The sequence below is a fragment of the Mya arenaria genome, chromosome 5 (assembly GCF_026914265.1).
Source record: "Mya arenaria isolate MELC-2E11 chromosome 5, ASM2691426v1".
NCBI classification, from domain to species: domain Eukaryota; kingdom Metazoa; phylum Mollusca; class Bivalvia; order Myida; family Myidae; genus Mya; species Mya arenaria.
The window spans coordinates 35,347,103-35,367,751 of record NC_069126.1 but is presented as its reverse complement, the minus strand read 5'-3'; the positions used below and the strand labels follow the sequence as shown (position 1 = coordinate 35,367,751).

General features: G+C 35.3%; 1 protein-coding gene across 2 annotated transcripts in view; it reads right to left on the bottom strand.

The window, feature by feature from the left end:
• Positions 1–15,159, bottom strand: part of LOC128234271 (protein mono-ADP-ribosyltransferase PARP14-like) — a 28,353-nt gene extending 13,194 nt beyond the window's left edge. Inside the window, exons 1-12 of one of the 2 annotated variants that reach the window (XM_052948413.1) lie at positions 14,706–15,159; positions 9,124–9,387; positions 8,151–8,474; positions 7,526–7,783; positions 7,106–7,342; positions 6,741–6,906; positions 5,752–6,022; positions 4,977–5,309; positions 4,072–4,162; positions 2,808–3,396; positions 2,177–2,526; positions 965–1,393 (exon numbers count right to left, since the gene is read on the bottom strand). In XM_052948413.1, coding sequence (XP_052804373.1) covers positions 965–1,393; positions 2,177–2,526; positions 2,808–3,396; positions 4,072–4,162; positions 4,977–5,309; positions 5,752–6,022; positions 6,741–6,906; positions 7,106–7,342; positions 7,526–7,783; positions 8,151–8,474; positions 9,124–9,387; positions 14,706–14,823 — 3,430 coding nt within the window. In that variant the 5' untranslated portion in view covers positions 14,824–15,159. The remainder of the gene's footprint in view (positions 1–964; positions 1,394–2,176; positions 2,527–2,807; positions 3,397–4,071; positions 4,163–4,976; positions 5,310–5,751; positions 6,023–6,740; positions 6,907–7,105; positions 7,343–7,525; positions 7,784–8,150; positions 8,475–9,123; positions 9,388–14,705) is intronic. The other variant, XM_052948414.1, reaches the window with a different exon arrangement.
• Positions 15,160–20,649: the final 5,490 nt, after the last annotated feature.

The following is a 20,649-nucleotide window of genomic DNA, read 5'->3' as shown; positions in this document are numbered from 1 at the left end:
ATCTTACATCTATATATTATTCATTGGAGCATTCGCAAACCCGTCTAATCATATCTTATATCTGTATATTATTCATTGGAGCATTTGGAAACCCGACTAACCATATCTTACATCTGTATATTATTTATTGGAGCATTTGAAAACCCGACTAATACCATATCTTATATCTGTATATTATTCATTGGAGCATTTAAAAACCCGACCAACCATAGCTTATATCTGTATATTATTCATTGGAGCATTTGAAAACCCGGCTAACCATATCTTACATCTGTATATTATACATTGGAGCATTTGAAAACCCGACTGGCCATATCTTACATCTGTATATTATTCATTGGATCATTTGAAAACCCGACTTACTTTAGCTTACATTTGTATATTATCCATTGAAGCATTTGAAAACCGGACAAACCACATCTTACATCTGTATATTATTCGTCCGAGAATTTGAAAACTCGACTTACCATATCTTACATCTAAATATTATTCATTGGAGCATATGAAAACCCGACTAACAATAACTTAAATATGTATATTATTCTTTTTCATTCCCAATCAAACAATGGAAACGACAGGAACAATCTGAGGACCCTCAAATATTTGTATCACTGATAGGTGGAATACAGCTATCAAAGGCACTGATCCATTTTCAGACAGGGATATTTGCCTTAAAAACAAAATGAAATAAAGAAAGCGGAACGTAAATATAAATAAAATCAAGCAAAAAGGAGCAAGAACTTATTGAGGCGTCTCATCTGGTGTACGGACGATCAAACTTCCCTGTCCCCCAACATTTATCAATAAATTCAAAAACATTTTAAGCCTTATCGAGGCAACAACAATTTCAGGTCTATGAAGTATAAACAAAAACATCATACACACAATTCCTTTACCTTTACAAAGCCAATTACACGAGTGTCTACTAAATAATGAGCTTTTTCTGTTTCTAAAATATAGTTACCATCTTTGTCCTTGTAATCTGACATCTTTTTAGCTTGCATAATGACATTCTTGAGCTTTTCTTCGTCCACATCACAAATGTAAACTCTTTCTAAAACGGTATCATTTTCTTCTCTAAAAAATGTCATAATATTCGTGAGAAGAATCTCAGCAACTGTATCCAGAGAAAAGTGGAATTGACCAGTTCCAATCAACGGAAACACTATAGACTTCCCTCCAAGTGCTGATGCCTTTGAAATACATTGGTCCACCAAACTCGCCAGAATTCCATCAGCATCTTGTTCGAGATCATCATTGTACGGCATGACAGCGTGCAGTAAACGTTTTACAGTAAGGTTTCCACTTGTTGTTACAAACACATCTCCTGGTGACACGCGGCCATTTTTTGCTTTAACTTTGTCAAAACATTCTTTCTGAATTTCGAAACCTCCTGGAATGTGAGCATTATTGAAAGTTGTTTGTAAAAACATCGATATAAGAATTCATTTTCTATTACATTTTGATATAAACCTGTTGATGGTAATTTTGAGCAGCGAGGTTATGTGTAGAAAAGTAAAATATGCTCTGCTAAGAATGTCGATTACAATTTGGAACTTGACCTTTTTATAGTGTTAAACCAGTGTACCAAAATATTTAAATTAATTGTACCTGAGATAAGATATCACAAATTGTAAGTTAAAAAAGAGACACTACTCAAGCTTGACTAATTTTGTTTGGTATTAGACATGTATACCAAATATCATTTAAATCCTTAAACCCTTCCATGTGTAATTGTCCGGTCATCTTTATTTTTGCGAATACTAATGTGAAAAGGGCCATAACTCATTTTAAAATCAGGAGAAACCAACCAAAGTCGGATTTGAACTGTAGCTTCCGGTGTTAAACTAGTGTTAAACAAGTGTAGCAAAAACTATTTATATCCTTCAATCCTTTCATGAGTTATCGTCCGCACACCGTAAAAACTAACAGACCCACCGACCGAAAAATTCACTCCTATGCACACCTTTTTCTTTTTGCGGCGGTATAAATACCTATGATCCATAAGCGCCAAACAAAAGACACGCAGACACTCAACGAGCCATGCGGAAATAACATATAAAATATATAGTGTACAAATTCGGTTATTTGTTTAAACTACCAGGGAAATGAGAAAATTGAACCTAGCGAGCCCGTGCTTGAGATTTATGATTTTTCAAAACGTTTCTATGTCTACCTTTAGCTCCTACTGCTCGCCCGACACCACCAGAAAGCTCAAGACTTGAATTTGATGGGATGACAGCAATGTCAGCATCAAGGTCGGTAATATCACCCGCAACCAAGTACAGAGATTTGTTTAGATTCCCAATTGTGGTGAAAAACTTCGTATCGATCAAACTGGCGCTATTGTTTGTTGGGTCGTCTCTTTCATTTGGCAATATCTTTACCACACATTTATTTTCAAGCCCAATCATTGAAATCTTGGACTGAACGCCGGGTCCTTTGTTTCCCTTGAGGCATTCATGGAAACCATCCCATTTTAGTTCATGACTTCTTTCAATGATTATGTCAACCATCAGATGTAATCTGTCAAACGTTAAATGAAAATAAATGTAAAGCATATCAAGATTCAACGATGTATACATTACTGCTAAAGAGAGGTCTTTCTATGAAAACAATCCTTTGTTAAGGTACTTTTATTTGTTATACATTATCTATGTTGAAAAGGGGATCCTAGTTAAGTTTATTTAAACGGTAGCGCTATAATAATAGGATCCATACAATGGTTCATCAAATAACAACGGGTGAACGCGAACTAACATTCTGCGTAACAATCACATGAGCAAATTATTTTATATACATCTTACCTCTGACCTATTTCCCGACAATATTGTTTTTCTCCTTTAATGGAAAAGCCATTTTTCATCCCTTCTACAACTGATATCTCAACGCCTTTTGGTCGGTATTCGTCTTCAATGGTTTCAAGCTCGTTTGCTTTATACGTCAAAAGGTAGGCTAAACGACCACTACCAACCTCGATGAATTCCGAAATTATTTCATGGTTGTCTATAAACAGTGATATCATCTCTTCTACCTCCTCAAAAATAGAATCAATGGTGACAAAGCTAATCGATCCATCTTTGTGTTTGTAGCTAATAAAAAGACCCATGTGTTTCTCCTGCAAACTGGTAAACAAGATATCACCGTCATGTCCACATAGCATAGCTCGATGCCGTGGAGTTACTGATTTAAGTTCTTTTTCCTTGATTGAATCTCTAATAATTATGATGGCTTTCGTAAGAGATTCTTTATCCGTAGCACAAACCTCAACGTTGTTGTCGATGTCTAGACCGTAGCAAGCTTTGGTATTTCCTCCTATCTTTTTATCCATTTTATCGGCGATGTAGGCCTCAGTTTCCGGAGTCTTCAGTAAGTCAAGTGTCTTACAAGTTATTCCTTAAAACAGGAAAAAATACCCACTTGTGCGAGTGAACAAAGTTGTTTCGTTATTAATGTTCAGTTCTTATTGATTGATTGATATTTATTAAAGTAGACACATTAAATATATACATGATAATACATTTAAGTAATATCTTAAGTGAAATCGAACATTTAAAGCTAAAATGTAGAATATGTTTACTTTAAATAACAATAATTAATCACATATGGTCAATTTTAAAATACAGACAGTCAAACAATTATGGATACTAGTATTACAATAAATATATAATTATCAATACATATGTGGACAAAATCCTCATATACAATTATACAAAGCTTGTTAAAACATGTCCTAAACACTTGGACTATTCTTTAATTAATTTTTCAGCGTCTATATATGATTGATCCGAAAAGAGACAAATATACCGGGTCATATAAACGATACATTTGACCGATTATTCAGAACTATTTAAAAGTTAAAAACGTTTAAAGTTGAAACAGCATATGATAAACTAATATGTTTAAATAAAAAAAGCACAGCAGAATAAGTGTTCTTATTATTTGTAAGTAGTTGTGTTTATATAAAACTTCTTGAGTAATGCATAATTGAAGTTAACAACGATGACGTTAACAGCATTGTTAACAAAGTTCTAACATTCGGCCAATTCATGTTTATTACTGGATACTAACCATGTTTGGCGCTATTTAGCACTTCCCTCGAATAACTGTTCAAGCTGCACTGTATTGTATCGATTACTTCTTCGATCGAATCGATTTCACCCTGAAATAAATATTTAAAGTACATATTGAAATCAGATTCTTATCATCGTTTTGCTTTTTAAAAGTTGTTCACTGGAATCAATAAATTTGTTGTACTCTAGGTTCTGTGATATTTGATTTCTAAATCAAAAGATTTTTTGGTAATTACGCTCCCTGTACATATCTGGATAGAATTGTTTCTAAAAGGACAGAGATATATTGAATGTGTTGTTGAACTTATCTTGTCCAACACTGTGACAATTGAACAATTTCATACCAAAGATGTCAAGATGTTTAATCTTTTTAAGCTTAAATATATTTTTTTCAACATATATACCAAACATATGTTTGAAACATTATATGGTAAACGATAACATGTATGATATTCATTCAACTTGAAGGTCTTTCATTTTGATTTAGTTGTCACAAATGACTGCGGGTGCTCGTGCGTGCAAATATTTGAATGCACTAGTATTTTGCGAGTGTATCCATAAATACTAGGTTACATGTTTGAGTAAGATTTTAAAAAAGGGGACTCGTTCACATATTTTCAATGGCGATATATCATTTCATAAGACTTTGTCACATTTGATTGCTTTCACATTTTATTAACACATACTAAACAGCAACATGAAGGTACTCAGGTTTTAACAGAATTTTGCAAACTTTATGTCGCCTTTTTCTATATCTGTTAACAATAGAGCTTTTATTTGAACCTTTGATTTTGTTTAATCATTGCTACAAACGATTTTTTTACATCTTACATGAATTAATTATTTGATGTTTGACCCTATGAACATTGAACGAGTCCCTTTAACACCCTAATTTATAATTACCGAAAGTTCAAGGCCATCTATTACGTCTAACGGTTTTATCACAACGGTAGGCATTCGCTTTCCTATTTTTTCGAGAGCCCTTGAATACCGAAGAAGAGACATTTCGTTGGAATTGAGTTGGATAACTTTTTGTACACCATTTGTCTTATGTAAAGCGACAAAATCTTTTTCGAATTTATCCACCTTCTGTTCAATGATGTCGTGCAAGTCTTTTGTAAATTCCTTTCGTCCGACTATTCTCACGCTTAAAAACTGGTTATTTCTGAACGCAGCTCTGTCCCTCCATTTAGTGTCGCCAATTGTGTCAATGTACTGATTTAAGGTGTTCCAGACCTAGATGGTGAGTAAAACATGTTCAATACAGTGCAATACATAAACTCTTGAAAGAAGCATTGTGGGTTATGTGTAAGTAAAACGTAAGTAGAATTTAACTATGGCATATACACAGTTGATTACATACCAACCGTATAGTAGGATCATTTTAATACAATTGTGTTGCCACTGCCTTATTTAAGTGACTTGCCATAAAGCAGATATACTAAAATACCTGTTTGCAATTAAAGTCTTAATAAGTACTATTATGTGGATCGAACGTAATATTGAGATTGGCAAGTTTATCTAGTTAAATGCTGCTCTATGTCTATACAGTATTGTCACACAAGCACTTACATCCCTGCTACGGACCATTGTTGATCTGTTGAGGGCAGCGACAATTTATAAATTACCAAAATACCTTTAAAACTTTATGCAACCTAGGAAAAGGAAATATACACACCTGGTCGGCGACCAAAATTGCTTTCGTCGTCTCAAATTGTTGAAAAAAGTGTTGAATGTTTCGCGAACAAATGTGCTTCCAGTTTTTAAGAATCACTTTAAGAGATTTAACAGGCATTTTGCTCGGATCAATTGTACAAATAACTTGCAGGTGTTTTTCACTTTCGTCGTTTCCGTCAGAATACGATTCACATGGCCAAACCACCTTTCCATTGAGCGTAGCTATTTTACATTCCAAATCATTTCGATATTCGTCTGATTTTTGTACAAATCTGAAACATTTTTAACGCAATACGAGGGATGCATTAAAAAGGTTGTAGGTGACATAAAATGGAGAAGCAGAAACTTTTTTTCTTTCATTACCTGAATAGAAACTACATGTTCAGGTACAGGAGTAGATGATTTTATTCAGAGGCATACCGATAAAATATAAAATTGTAAACAGACGTTTTGAACGTTGATTGTAGATGTATTGTATACATACCGTGGCAAATTGTCACTCGATTGTACCTTAACAATATTATGAAAAGCGTTGAACAATAATTGATTTTAATTATTCTAATTTTGTGTTATTTTAAACAACTCATTCACATATTTTATGTTGGCAACATTTTTGTATAAAGTTGTTATCGTTGAGTTATTATACCTACTGAAATAAACAAAGACCAAACAGCAACTGGCAGATTGTACAGAATGTATTAGACGCAAACTTAAAATGATTCAAGTTTCAATTGCGTAAGACAAAATAGACCCTATTATATCACATGTTTCAATAAATATCAACACTAGAGCTTACTTGAACTTGTGTAGATGTTTAATCAATGGTACAAGCAAGTTGTTAAATCCTTATCTGATCCTATAAAACGTGAACGAGTCCCTTTTAATAATTACCACGTAAATGGTTTACATGGTCACGCATAAAGATAATGCAACACTCCTCGTTCCTCTCGATAAAGATCTAATAACGTAAGAAGACAAAAAAATACAAACCTAACGATGTATCTGTCCAAATCGTTGAAAATAAGAGGCTCTTGTGTAGTGATCTCATTAATAGACGTTGCTTGAAGACTTGCAAAGAATGGATCAACAGTGAGCTCAACAGTTAGTGCTTTTGCATTGATAATATGCGGATTTTGCGCTAAAACACGTTGAGCATCTGAAACAAATAAAATGATCATCTTAAATAATTATGTTAAAACTGCCTGATATCGTTACAAAAACTTCCAATCACTTTTAAGGAGACTACTTCTTATAATAAAACTATATCGAAATAGTTTATCAAGTTAAAATTTTACCGTCAAAATGCGCACATGAAAACGATTCATAAACAACAAAACGACGAAACAAAACCTTACCTTCAGCAAATCGAAAGACAACAACATATGCATTTAGGGGAAGGTAGATATGGACTGCGTCTATCTTTCCGCCACCGCTTTGGCCCATTTTTGAGAAGTATTCTACAATTTCATCCTCAGACAGATTTGGATCTTCATTTTGAACAATAATGCTTCTACATGTTTCTACCTCATCAAATCTCAACAATTTCCCTCTGAACGGCCTTTTACTCAGTCGTTTCCGAATGGTTTCGATATCTGTAATACAGTATTTGAAGTTTAAATAACTGAGAATTACTTATGCATTGTATTATAATAATCGGAACTACCGGTACAAGACCTGTGTAGAGGCATAACTTTGAGCCATGCTAAATTATCCTGATCGAAGGCCTTAAAATTGTAGATAAAAGATAAAAACTGCTCAAAGTTTTAAAAAAGTACCTGGTCTTGGTGAATCAAACTGAATAACTGCAGCCCCTTCTTTTGTTCCAAATAGTATACTCATAATTCTCTCATTGGCAATGTCACAGTGTTCATGAAGATATTCTGTAATAGCCTCTTGTGTAGAGCTAACATCGATACAATTGACAAGCAGACACTTTTTGTCTTTTTCTGGACACGGTTCTATAGTCATGTTATCTTTAGAATCGCCGAATCGTAGTGTCCCTGATCTTGCTTTCGTAAGTACCGACTGTGCAGCTGCGTAAAAGGAAGAGTGAATATTATAGTTGGCCCACAATCACTTACTTCTCCAGTCTTAATTTGAAACTCAGACTCAAAATTGGGAATATTATTTTCTCTTTAGAGTTAAAATACTTATATGTTCTGAATAACACGTTTTACAATAGTTTGCACATATTATTATTATATTAAGGATATTGTGTAACAGTTTTAGATTCCTTTTTCAAGGCGTTAGTAAACATGGGCCCAGTACAAAATATTCATTTTAATATTTACTATACTGCTTTAAACGCAGTCTTAGAAAACATATTTATTTATTATAAACTCGCCAATGATTTCAATACACTGTGTTTTTTAAAAATCAAAAGGAATTATACGATATTACCTTCGGGTGTTTGAAATTCAATGGTAAAAGCGTTTGTAATATCGCATCGTTCAATGAATGTTATATAACCCACTCCAAATCGACGTGTGTCTTGAAAGAACGATTTGACGCTATCAAGATCATCAACATCATCTAAGCCTTTCACAATTATACGACTTGATGTAGTGCTTGATGTTTCTTCTCCAACACATCTAACATTGCCCGTTATAGGCCGACGAATTCGAATGGATTCATTAAAAACCCGTACGGTATTTGATGTTAAAGATGTTGGATGGACATCTTCTTTCGATGTTCTTGCTGGAGGTAATGGTGGACCCAAAGTTTCTTAAACAATTCAATGGAAAATACAACGACAAGCCCAGTAGCCGAAGCACCAGTTAAAGCCAAAACAAATGATCGAGACGTACACATACAAACAAAAAAACATATCAAACATGCATCAACATTACCGATAAATGTTGAGGTCAACGCATTGGAACGATCAGCGAAACAACAGTTCACTAGATGGTTTAACTAGTTCAAGTAAACACAAGCTTAAACTTGAACCAACATTTATCAGTCATTGTTAAATTGAAAATATTAGATTAGACAATCAAATTAAGTAGAGCAAAGCCTATACACTGTTTAACTAATTCACATTACCGACCGAATGAATTATGCCGGAGCAACACTGCCAATTCCGCATAGATACGATACAGTTATAAAAAGCACACAACTACAGAACTAGCGCTTTTTATTATTCATTTAAACTGGGACCAATACTACTGACAATTATTATATTTGGCCTAGATCTGAGGGCTCGTTTAAAACACAGAATGTTTACGAGATATTCTGTAATTTGTCCGTTTCTTTGCACATTTTTTAAATATTCATTCATTTTGGTCATATTTAAAAAAAACCAATCCAAATCAAATAAAAATTTACCCCATTTATCTTTATCATTGATAATGAAATAGCAACTATAGAAACTCACTTGATATGGACGTCGTTCCGCTTCCCTGTGTTTTATTTGTGTGTGAATTCAACTCTGATACTGTCAAACAACCACCATCAGTACAATCGGGATTTGAGGCACAGTTTGTTTCGACATTGGAAGTGCTTTTCTTTTTCACAAAACGACGTGTACGATTAGTTGATGAAACCGTGTGGATGTCCTTTATCGCGGCAGATGCAGTTTTACCGGCTAATTGTTCGTCAGTTAACATGGACTCTTCATTCACACTGTCGTATGGGTGCTCTAGTTAAGAACTCAAGATGCTGTATTTTATAATAAAACAACATAAACGGTTCAGGAACAAGCTTTGACAACAGCCAAAGATATATTCAATTATTATTTAGTGACACAAAAAATACTAGCGGTATTTTAATGCTATATAATTGACAAAATTGGAATACCTGTCACAGGAGCTAGGTAAAACTAATTACATACCTCGAATTTTAGGAAAGTTCCGTTTCCTTATCATTTTTATTTCAATTATATTTCATTATTTCAATGCACATGGCTGTCTCTATGATTTCGGATCTTTTGTCGTTGAAATTATTCCAAACCCTATGCCCTTAGGTTTGATTTGGACGTGAGAATGTGCTTCAATCTCAAAACAGTGACAAAAGGTAAATTGATATCCTCACTGTTACAAACAGTGAAGTATCAATTTATTTTATTTTACTAATGTATCTCTTGAAATCACCGGAAAGCCTTATATAACTATGTATTATGGCCATATTTTTTTTTGGAAATTAATGGGAAAATACATTATGCCAATGTTCTTATAAACTTTGATACTTTGAATTATTAATACAAACTGTCCTTTTGAAATCATTGGGATTTTATCTTAATTTTAAGTTATTAACCACGAAGCAATTTGGTGGAATGTACATTAAAATAAAATGACATTGTTACGTTAAACAATTGCATTCAATTTAATTGAATTTACTGTTTTAATTGCCTCCACAGTAATATGTATAAAAGAATAGAAAACATAATTTAAAAGTGAAATTATGCAATAGGACATACATGGAACATTAGCAACACTATATACAAAAGAAAACAATATGTGAGGGTGACATAATTGACAGTTTGAGGCGTTTCAATTACTTAAAACATTTCAACAACGAAGTCAAATCATGAATTCATGGCGCTGTTGTCAACTTATTTGACACTGTCTCGCCATTTGAAAAGATTCAAATCATGAAAATCTCTTAGACAAATCAAAATAATGTTGCGCTCATTTGCATGTACATATAAATTGTAAGTGTTTGAAATAATCACTTTTAGAATACAACCTCTATTTACATCCAATGAATTGGCAGATAGGCAATCATTTAGTACTAGGATAAATCTTTAAGAATTTCAACTTTCGCGGGTGTTGAAAGATCCCCCCACTGCCACCCATCCGATACACAATCACTGCGTCAGAGTTTGCGTTGATAGTATATCAGCCAATGAGGTTGTATTCTAAGTATATTCTAATGATTAAGAATGGTCGGGTTGAGAGTAACGAAGGTTTTTATTTATGCCATCTTAATTTTACTTAAAACATCTACTTGTATATAACACATGCAAACTGTGATTTCCTTGTGTATTATTCACTTAATACGGAAACTTTTAAAGTATTTTTTCTACTGTTCAAGGGACGTACAACTAATAAACATTTTCCTTTTCCCTAAGGGATGCACAAACCTCAGTCACATCTTCATTGTGCATTGAGTAGTTACAACCTAAAAGTCGGGATTTTATTAAAATCAACATTTTATAATTTTTTTATTAAACCTTAGTAAAAGAAAGGTTTTAAAGTTTGTTTTCTTTAAATAAGTGCATAGTTTTACACAATGCAAGAAAAACAAGTTTGTAAACACACGTCTTGATGCTACCATACTACTTTTTCTACAGACCGTCCATTATAAGAACAATGACTGTCCAATCTTAAAATATTGGACAGTCCATTCTTAAAATATTGGACAGTTAGTAGAATTAATAACAGAACGCAGTCCAATAACAATATACAGTGAAAAAACAATGGATGACGTCACAAGCATGTTTTAACTATTTGTAATATTTAGGATCACATGATAATCATATCTATAAAAACCATTTCCAGGACCAAATAAGTAAAATAATGAGAATAAAATGTAAACGAAAATGGGGTCAATCAAGATTGTTGAAACCATTCTTTGTTCGAACACGTAAAACAAGGCTATGCTGTATAGACAGTTATATTAAAGTGACACACCTATCCAAAATCAATACAAACACATGTATAACAAACATAGCTTTTAAGTGATCAATCATTAACGACTAACTGAATAATGCATTTATGGAAAATATTAACTATTGATAACAAGATTATAACTGTGTATTTAATAGCTGAAGACCCAAAAATATTAAATGATTGGTGAATGCTAAAAGATTTACAGTGATCTTCTATAGTCTCATAAGGTAGAAATACCGTTTTTTCTGCTCATTTCTTTCAAATTAGACTGGTATCCTTCATATGAACCACTTTTATGCATGCTTTTGGTACATCTTATCAAGTGCATAAACTGTGGTAAATCTTATTTGGGAGTAATAGTGCATCTTTAAAATGCCTTGGTAATGCAATCAATTTTCGTTGTATATGATCAACGAGATTCGGTAAATGATTGAATGACATGCAATCTTTATGCAAAAATAAATCTAGTTAGTTATACAGACGAGAACTTATAGTATTGCTAAGGTTTGATACACATCATTTTAACACATCGCCAAATAAACACATTACACCAATTACATCAATCGGAAAGTGCATTAGCCAAGCACCTATATTGATCTACAATTATTGATATACTCTCATTAATGATAGTGCTGAATGTGGAAATGAAGGCTGACTTAAATGCATTTTTATTTTATAATATAAACTATACACAAGTACATATAATATACGGTCACAGATTTACGCGATAATCAATGGGTATTTTGTCAAAACTAAGGCATGGAAATATCATAAAGAAATGTCTGGTGAACAACTATGAACATAAACTGTATATCACAGTCTTAAAGAGAAATACCGTAATAATTGGTGTATTTACTGAAAAGTATCGCTAAACTACACGATTTGTTTAGCCATTGCGTGTCCCTGTCCTTGATGAAAGCCGGCCCCGATTAACAGAACCCCAAACCCCTGACAACTTTTTGGTGGCAGCGATGGGATCTGTTTTTACAACAGGTCCAGTGATACGATCGATTTATACTGACACTTCGGGGATTCACGGGGTTGAAGTATGGCCACACCTAGGGAGGTTGAAAGCGGGGGGTTGATTATGAATACCACAGGGACAGCTGATGGCGCAGAAAAATACGAAACTTTGGATTCCGCGAGTCCGGTTCATTTGGAGATGCGATTTCAAATGAACACCAAAACGTCGGGCAGCTGCACGAGATGATGGTTGGAGTGACGAGGGCTCTAAAAGATATGGCGAAGGAGTTTCAGTCCCTTAAAAATTACATGGCTAGCAGCACGAGTGACGCTACTACGGCTTCCACAACAACAGGTGGTGTTAATAATAATAGCTTCCAGGCATGGCAGAGATCGAGTCAGCATTTAACTGCAGAGGCGTCGTCCTTCGAACGGGTAGAGACCACTAACTATAGCACGGGGCTACCAGCCTGTGATGTATGCCGAGCTGGATACACGTGAAGTGAGGCTGCAGGTCGACATCATTTCCCCACTTCAGGACCAGAACCACACGAAGGGTTTTGCAACATTAGGTTTCAATCGGTTCCAATGGACGGAAGGTGAGATGCCAGACCAGCTTCTGCCGAGATTCGGCGGAACGGCCTCTCAGTTAGTATTTTCACAACTTAAGCATGCTATATAGAGCGACTTTAAAGACTTGAAGAGTGAACTTAACAGCAGAACCAAAGCCATTAAAACGGCCAGATCGTTCGCAACAAATTTCAGCATGATGAGAGAAGGTGCTGGACTATGCAGCGGAGCTCAAAATGTTGTACGATAAAGACAATGGTTTCAGGGATCGGAGAACATCAGAAGAGGATCTGGTGCAGAGGTTTTTGGATGGGTTATTCGACCAAAAAGTAAGAGTGACGGTTAAGTTTCAAATTTCAAGACCATAGATGAGGCTGTTTTCTTCAATGAGAATTTATCGCAATTAAGAACAGGGACGAGTTCTGACAGAGGCAGGCATGCAGCACGGCGGCTGGTTGATGACGGATATGACGACCAAGATAGGGTAAATGACCAAATGGCCAGGCGATTATCAAGTATGAAGTTTCCTAACCACAGAAGAAACAAATCTGACTGGAAGCCCGAACCAGGTGATGAACAGAAAGCTGATTAAAAACCTAATGAAAAGGTTAAGCAAATTGGAAGCCGCAGCGAAACAGAATTTCCAGTATACACAAAGAAAGGGTAGTACAATTGAATGCTTTTTTGTCATGAGCAGGGTCACGTCGCACGAGAGTGCCAAAGGAAGAAAGATGAAAAAACAGTTATGCCAAAGGCTACTCAGCGCGTCAGTACATAACACAGCAAAATCGAATCTTACCTTATAACAGGCAGGGACCTTCTCTCGAGGCCAGCGGGGCGTCTAATTAAAGGGCGTTGATCAAGACGAGGGCCATTGATCTAACGACAGGATGGGGCGTTAGCAGCAGGGGCGGGAAGAACGTAGGGTTAAGAGTAACCTTGAAAGTGGGATCTACATGGAAGGTAGGGTCGGTATTGCGCCTGTAATTTTCACAACGGACACAGGGGCTACAAGAACCATAGTTCCACGCAGAGTGTACGAGCAGGTGGAGCGACCTGCTTTGATTGGGTCAACCGTGTTACAAGGAGCGGTTGGGGCCCTGCTTAATGAGTGGGGCAAAGAGTGTTTTACGGTTACATTGGGTGAACTCGAGGTAGAGCAGAGCTGGCTGTAGCAGACATAGAGACGATGCGCTGCTGGGGTTTGACATTTCGGTAAGTGGGAAGAAAGGTCTAGCCGACATGCTGTTGAGTCGAGACATAATAGTGTAGCACAGAGATCCACTGATAAGCAGTGTGTCTTCAGCTATAACAACCTTTCTTATTTTAAAAAGAAAAGTTATTATAGTTGAAGACACAATTGTACCAGCACTTTCTAAAGCCGTGGTTGATGTATTCATAGAGCGCATTGAGGAAGATGACATTGACCTTGATCAACATTAGTCGGCATTAACCAAGCTGCTACTTGCGAAGTGCGGATTTTAAACCATTTTCCGAGGTACACCAGTCTTAAAAGAGATGCAGAAAATGCTGTGGCGGAGCCGGTTGAACGATAGTTAGTGTAGAACGTTTATGTACTCGATTATATGCAAATTGGTATAACCAGTTCTCCGTGTAGACGGAGAATATACTGTATATAAGTCAAGTCGAGTGAGCCATTCAGGGTTGAGCATGCTGTTCTCAGAAGGGATCAGTTGCGTCTTTGGCCTCGCACGTTACAAAATAATATAAAGAAATACACTTGTTAAAAACATTTCCACTTATTCTTTCTCACTTTCTTAACTAGTATAAGAAATTATTATTTCTTGCTTACCTTCCATTACTTCCTTCTTGAAGACCACTTCAGGAGGAATTACATCTTTTTCAACAGTTGGTTGTTCCTTTAAGCGACTTGCACGATCCATATCCATGGCATCTTCATCATCGGTCATCCCGGCGACGCTTTTATTGTGTGTGGGTTTTTTTTTCGTAAATTTCACATAACAATCCTTGTATGATAGCTTTACACTCTTAACATATGTTGATATTTAGACCGTATTAACGAAAATAAATATTTAACATTCCAAAATATTCGGGAAGGAAATAACATATCCTGTATAACAATAACAATCCTACACTTATGTACAATTATACATCTGCTGCTTTTTGTCATCCGTATCATATATCCTTTCGCATAATAACATTTTGCTACAGAAAAATACTTTACGAATAAAGAAACAGATAACAGGTTTCATATGGTTGAACGCTTCTTTTTAAACTTCCTCATGTTTGTGAAAAGTGTCGACAAAAATGATGAAACTTTTAAAACAGTGATTTTCATACTTGGTTTCATGTTTCATATATATATAAATATAGGTATACATGTATATATTTATTCATGCAACATGAAACATGAAACCAAGTATGAAAGTCACTTTTGAAAATGGGTATATATTTAATGACAATAGTTAGAAGAAGGGTTGCATTATAGTTATGTTTAATACAAAGTTGTAAATCTTAGGTAAATCTATTTAATGAGTATCTTAGTTGTAAAGTTGTCATATCAGGTTGTTTATATATATATATGGTTCTCGATAAGGGCATATTTATATTGATTTGCATGTTAGATATGAATAAAAAGTTAAAAGTGAAATTGAATTTGAAGAATATGTTATGATTTGGCTCGAAAATGGTGTGTTAACTTGAAAACTTCTGTCTTTATAAAATGAAACTTTTTAGTTTAAGCGTTAAAGTTAATTATTATAAATAGGGTAATGTTATTTCGTATATCTTTAATTAAGTTGTAGCTTCATAAATGCATATAAATATAAAATAAATACAGCAATACATAACATCAAAGCGAAAGCAAGGACAGTAAGAGTACAGTCCCCTTTGTCACAGCTTTAAATAAAAAAAAATCATAGTAGTTCGACCGTTTGTTCGAGAACTAATGGATAAAAAAATGTTAAAAGTGTCAAACTATCGATTCAGGTCATACTTTCTTATCAGATTAGTATAACAATAAGTGAAACTCTGATTCAATCGTATTGATACATATTTTACATTGCCTGTTCTGTCGATCAATGATCTTGTATCCTCCGGTTTCGAACTAAATCTTTGCAGAGCAGTTCCATAATTTTATTTATCAACGAGTTCAATATAATTTTTAAAATTTTAAATTTCTTTTAAAATTTAATGTTATATTCTAACTTATTCTGTAAATAACAAAATCGAACCATGTTTGAGCATGCTGATCACGCAGTCTTTGTCATTGTAATAATTTTACCAAATATTACTAAAATCTAATACATCAAATAGATCTTGAACATTCTGTGTTGCATTAACGTTTACAAAGGATTTACGTATAACAATATAACCATACATAGATAAAACTAAAGAGCTCGGATAATTTATTACTTTACCCCAAAAGTTTAGCACTGTCTCTTTACATGATATACAGATAATGGGAAGCGACCACATTCACCAAGAACACCCGTATTCGATGTTTACTGACAATGAGCCAATTATATATTTACAACAGTTGTGATATAACTTGTCTATATTATTAAAATTACAAATTTTCCCGACTTCAGATATATATATATATATCATTGAAAGTACCAGTGGAGTAAACGTTAATCCCTAAGAAAGTAAAACAGTACACATTGTATATGAAATCATCATTAAAAGACAATGCCCGTTTTCATGCTTCATCTGTTTTGCAATAATGTGAGTCGACGTGCCGTCTAGTAAATGTAATAGCGGACCCCATAAAAGTCAGCACTCTGGCTAAACTCGTTTAATTAATGAAGGCACAATTGGCCCAAAATCCCAACAAAACCCGTTTTAAGACTTGGTCTGGTACTCACTAGAGTTAACTAGCTGGAGTACCACCTACGAGGTGGTGTTAGCGGAAACGCCAACTTACCTTGCCATATACGTTACCATTCTCGGAAATCTCGTTAACTTATTTAAATTACTCTTCAAATTCAGCCCAAAGGATTGTCGAAAGCAGAGTATTACCAACTAGGTGGCACACCCGACTACCATCGCATATAGGTCACGTCTCCATAAAAGCTCGTTTACTCGTTGATCTGTCTCTCAATAAGGTTAGCCGTACTGTATGTGTAGAAGCGGACACGCCAAGATACCGCCCCTTGTAAGTCATCACACTAGTTCAAATCGTTTTATCGTTTAAAGCACTCGCAAAGTTGGCCGAAAATTCACACAAAACCAGTTTTCCGACTTGGTCTTGTACTCAATAGAGTGAAGGAGGCAGAGTAACATCTACTAGGTGTTGTAGGGGACACCACCACCTACCATCCAATATAAGTTCCCATTCTATTGAATCTCGTTTAGTCTTTATACTCGTGCATTCGTTTATAGCACTAGCAAAGTCGGCCCAATATCGCCACATAACCCGTTTTCCGATTGGGTTTGGTACTCAATAATTGGAAGTAGGCGGAGTATCAAATAGTATGTTTTGTGAAGGGCACACCCACTTACCATCCCTTATAGGTAACCGCTCTAGTTCGTTCTAGCAAATTTGGCCAATAATCTTCATATCAAACGTTTTTCGGCTGGGTTTTGTACTCCAACGAAGGATGTACAACCTACTAAGTGATGAATGGGACACGCCGACCACCAACCTATATAGGTCACTGCTAGTTAATTCGTTTAAATCACTCGCTAAGTCAAACCAAAATCACCCAAAATCCCGTTTTCATGCAGTGCCATGTACTGACTAGAGTGATATAAGCGGAGAAACACATAACGTGTGATGTAGTGGATACACCCACTCACCATCTTATTTTCTTTAACACTATATGAAAAATCGTTACTTTGTTCAAAGCACTTGAAAAGTTTGCACCTGATATCCACAAAACTTGTTCATCGGCTGGGTCTTATCCACACTGGAGTTGAATTAGCGGACTACCACAGACTAGATATTATTGACTAGATACACGCCCACCCAGGTCACAACCATTAAAACAACATCAACATGTTTAAAACACTCGCAAAATCAGCCAAATATTGCCACAAAGTATGTTCACCGGTATGGTCTACTACTGACTAGAGTGAAGAAGGCAGACTACCACCCTATACATGTTGAATCGGGGACATCGACCTACAATCCATATATGTGGAAAACCTCATTTAAGGCACTCGCAAATTTGGCCTATATTCATTTTAGTAATTGAGTGAAGTAAGCTTAGGACAGCCTATAATGTGTTGTAAGGATACGCCCACCAACCATTCTGTATAGTTCACCATTCTTGGGAAATTCACTTCGCGTTCAAAGCACACGCACAACTGACCACAAATCGTCACAAAACCAGTTTTCCGACTGAGTCGGGTTCTCACTGCAGAACATCAGGCTGATTTTCACCATGGCAATTGTAGGGGACACTCCCGTCTTACACCAAATATAGGTCACCACTATTTGAATGCTCGTTAACTAGTTTAAAACAATCGCAATTCGGGGCGGGGGGCATAAATTGCCACAAAACCAGTTTCTAGTCGGGTCTTGTAGTCACTTGGGACATGTAGGCACAGTACGACCTGGTACTTGTTGTAGGGGACACGCCAATCTACCATCCGATAAAGGTCACTACTCATTGACATTGACTTATAGACTAACTAGAATGAAGTAGACGGAGTTCCATCAACAGTTGCAGTAGGAGACCAAACCTACATATAAGGCTGTACTTAAATTATAGTTTACGTGCATATGCCATTTTGTAAAGTGTATTGTACATTGCATTCCATTCAATGAGTTGTAGCGACAATTCATGAAGTGTACTGGCACATTAAATTGCATAATTGTATGTGTTTTACATGCCCGATAGATATAATCCTAACCGTAGAAAATAATCGATTAAAGATCGTTGTTATCCTTTTTATATTAAAAGCTAAGTTCATCAAGGGAGTCACTCTTTAGGAGTTGAATTGCTTATGGTGTCGGCCAACAACGAAATGCTTTCGGGTCGCTGTATCCCATAAAGTAGTTCTTAAAAACAATGTTTTTCCCAATTAGGTATCATTTGATGATGTGTATATTGCATTCTTGTATGAAATTTCAAGTTTGATGATGTGTACATTGCATTCTTGCATGTATTTTCAAGTTTACACATGATGTATATGATACTTGAAGAAATTAATGTGGTTGAATGAAATTTTGCAGGACCTCTTTCTAGGGTGTATTGATTGAGAGATGCGGCCATGTCTGTGCCACTTGGACGTTATATAAATGGTGATTGTAAAGAAATGATGATAGCTGAAAAACGAAACTATCTTGATATGGTATTCTGGTGTTAAATCAACTTACAAAGTGTTTATAATTTGTGGGAAAATAGTGTCAAAGCTGAAATCTGTTTTGCAAATTCATAATAAAATGGTGAACAGGAGTAATTTTACATATGACAACGAAGAGAATTTCCTTGTGGACCTAGACCTTTTTATACTGGCTAGGCAGTCATCGACGATTTAGTCAAATTGGTTGTTCCGGAAACGGAAAATTGATCGTAGTAACGGTAAGTCTTTATAACGTTTTTTTTTTCTTTCCTATTCAACAGTGTGTGTATACCACTTGATAAATTACGTCATATAAGATACGTCGGAAGGCAACATTTTGTTTTAAATAAAGACTTAAAAAATAAAAATAACTTTTCTTTTTCTACACCTTTTTAAATGAAACAAAGGCCAGACTATGCCGCTAAACTTCATTTTGTTACAGGAGTTCGATCAGGGTAATTAGTTTCTACAAACACATCGACAAACATTTTTTTAATTAATGTTTTAACAGTGCTCAATCAGGCAGCGGTTTTGCGAAAAGGTTTATCTAAGTTCTTTAAGAAACTAAAGTCTTATTATAACTCTGGTAAACGACCAATGGCGCGGTACTGTAAATGGCGTTGACTGCACTATGTTTTATTTAAAGTCGTGAAGAAATAGTAAAGTCATCTTTATTTAAAGTCTTCATTCGAAGCAAAATATTGCCTTCCCACGTAGCATTTATGACGTAATTTATCACGTGGTATACACACACTGTCAAACAGGCGCTTGACTTGATATCGTAATTTGCGAAGTGTAAAGCGTATTGACGCTCGTACGACCTTGACTATAGCCATGGAAGACACACCAACCACGATCTAATTATACTTTTCTCCTCATGGAAAACTTGTTAAGTCGATTGAAGAATTTGCAATTGTTGCACAAAATCGGTAAAAAACCCGAATTACGGAATGGTCAACTATTCACTTGGCTGATCTAGGCGTACTACCATCAACCAGCTTTGATGGGAACACGCCCACTTACCACAAAATTAAGATAACCACCCTAGGCATACTCATGTATTCTTTTAATATGATATGGCTGTAAATCTGTACCAAATTTGAATTCCGTCTTTGTCTGGTACTTGCTACAGTGAAATACACGTAGTACCACAAACCAGGTGTAATGGGTGACACGGAAAACTTTAGAACCCGGTAGAATCATGTTCCAATGAACTCGATTTTCCCTGACCGTTTCAAAGCGGTATTCCAATCATTTCTTGTTAAACTAGTTTGTTTGCGCTATTTGTACGTGTGTGAATTTCGTTCAGTGTTGTTCGAACCCTTACCTGGTTTCCCAAAACATAGGCTTATGTATTAATAAAAGTTTATCGGAAGCAATTTGAAAATGGGGGCATTTATGTTCAAATCGTTTTTTTTTTAAAAATGAAAATGGGCAAAACAAATGAACAAATGTTCCAGATAGATGTAAAACATACTAAGTGA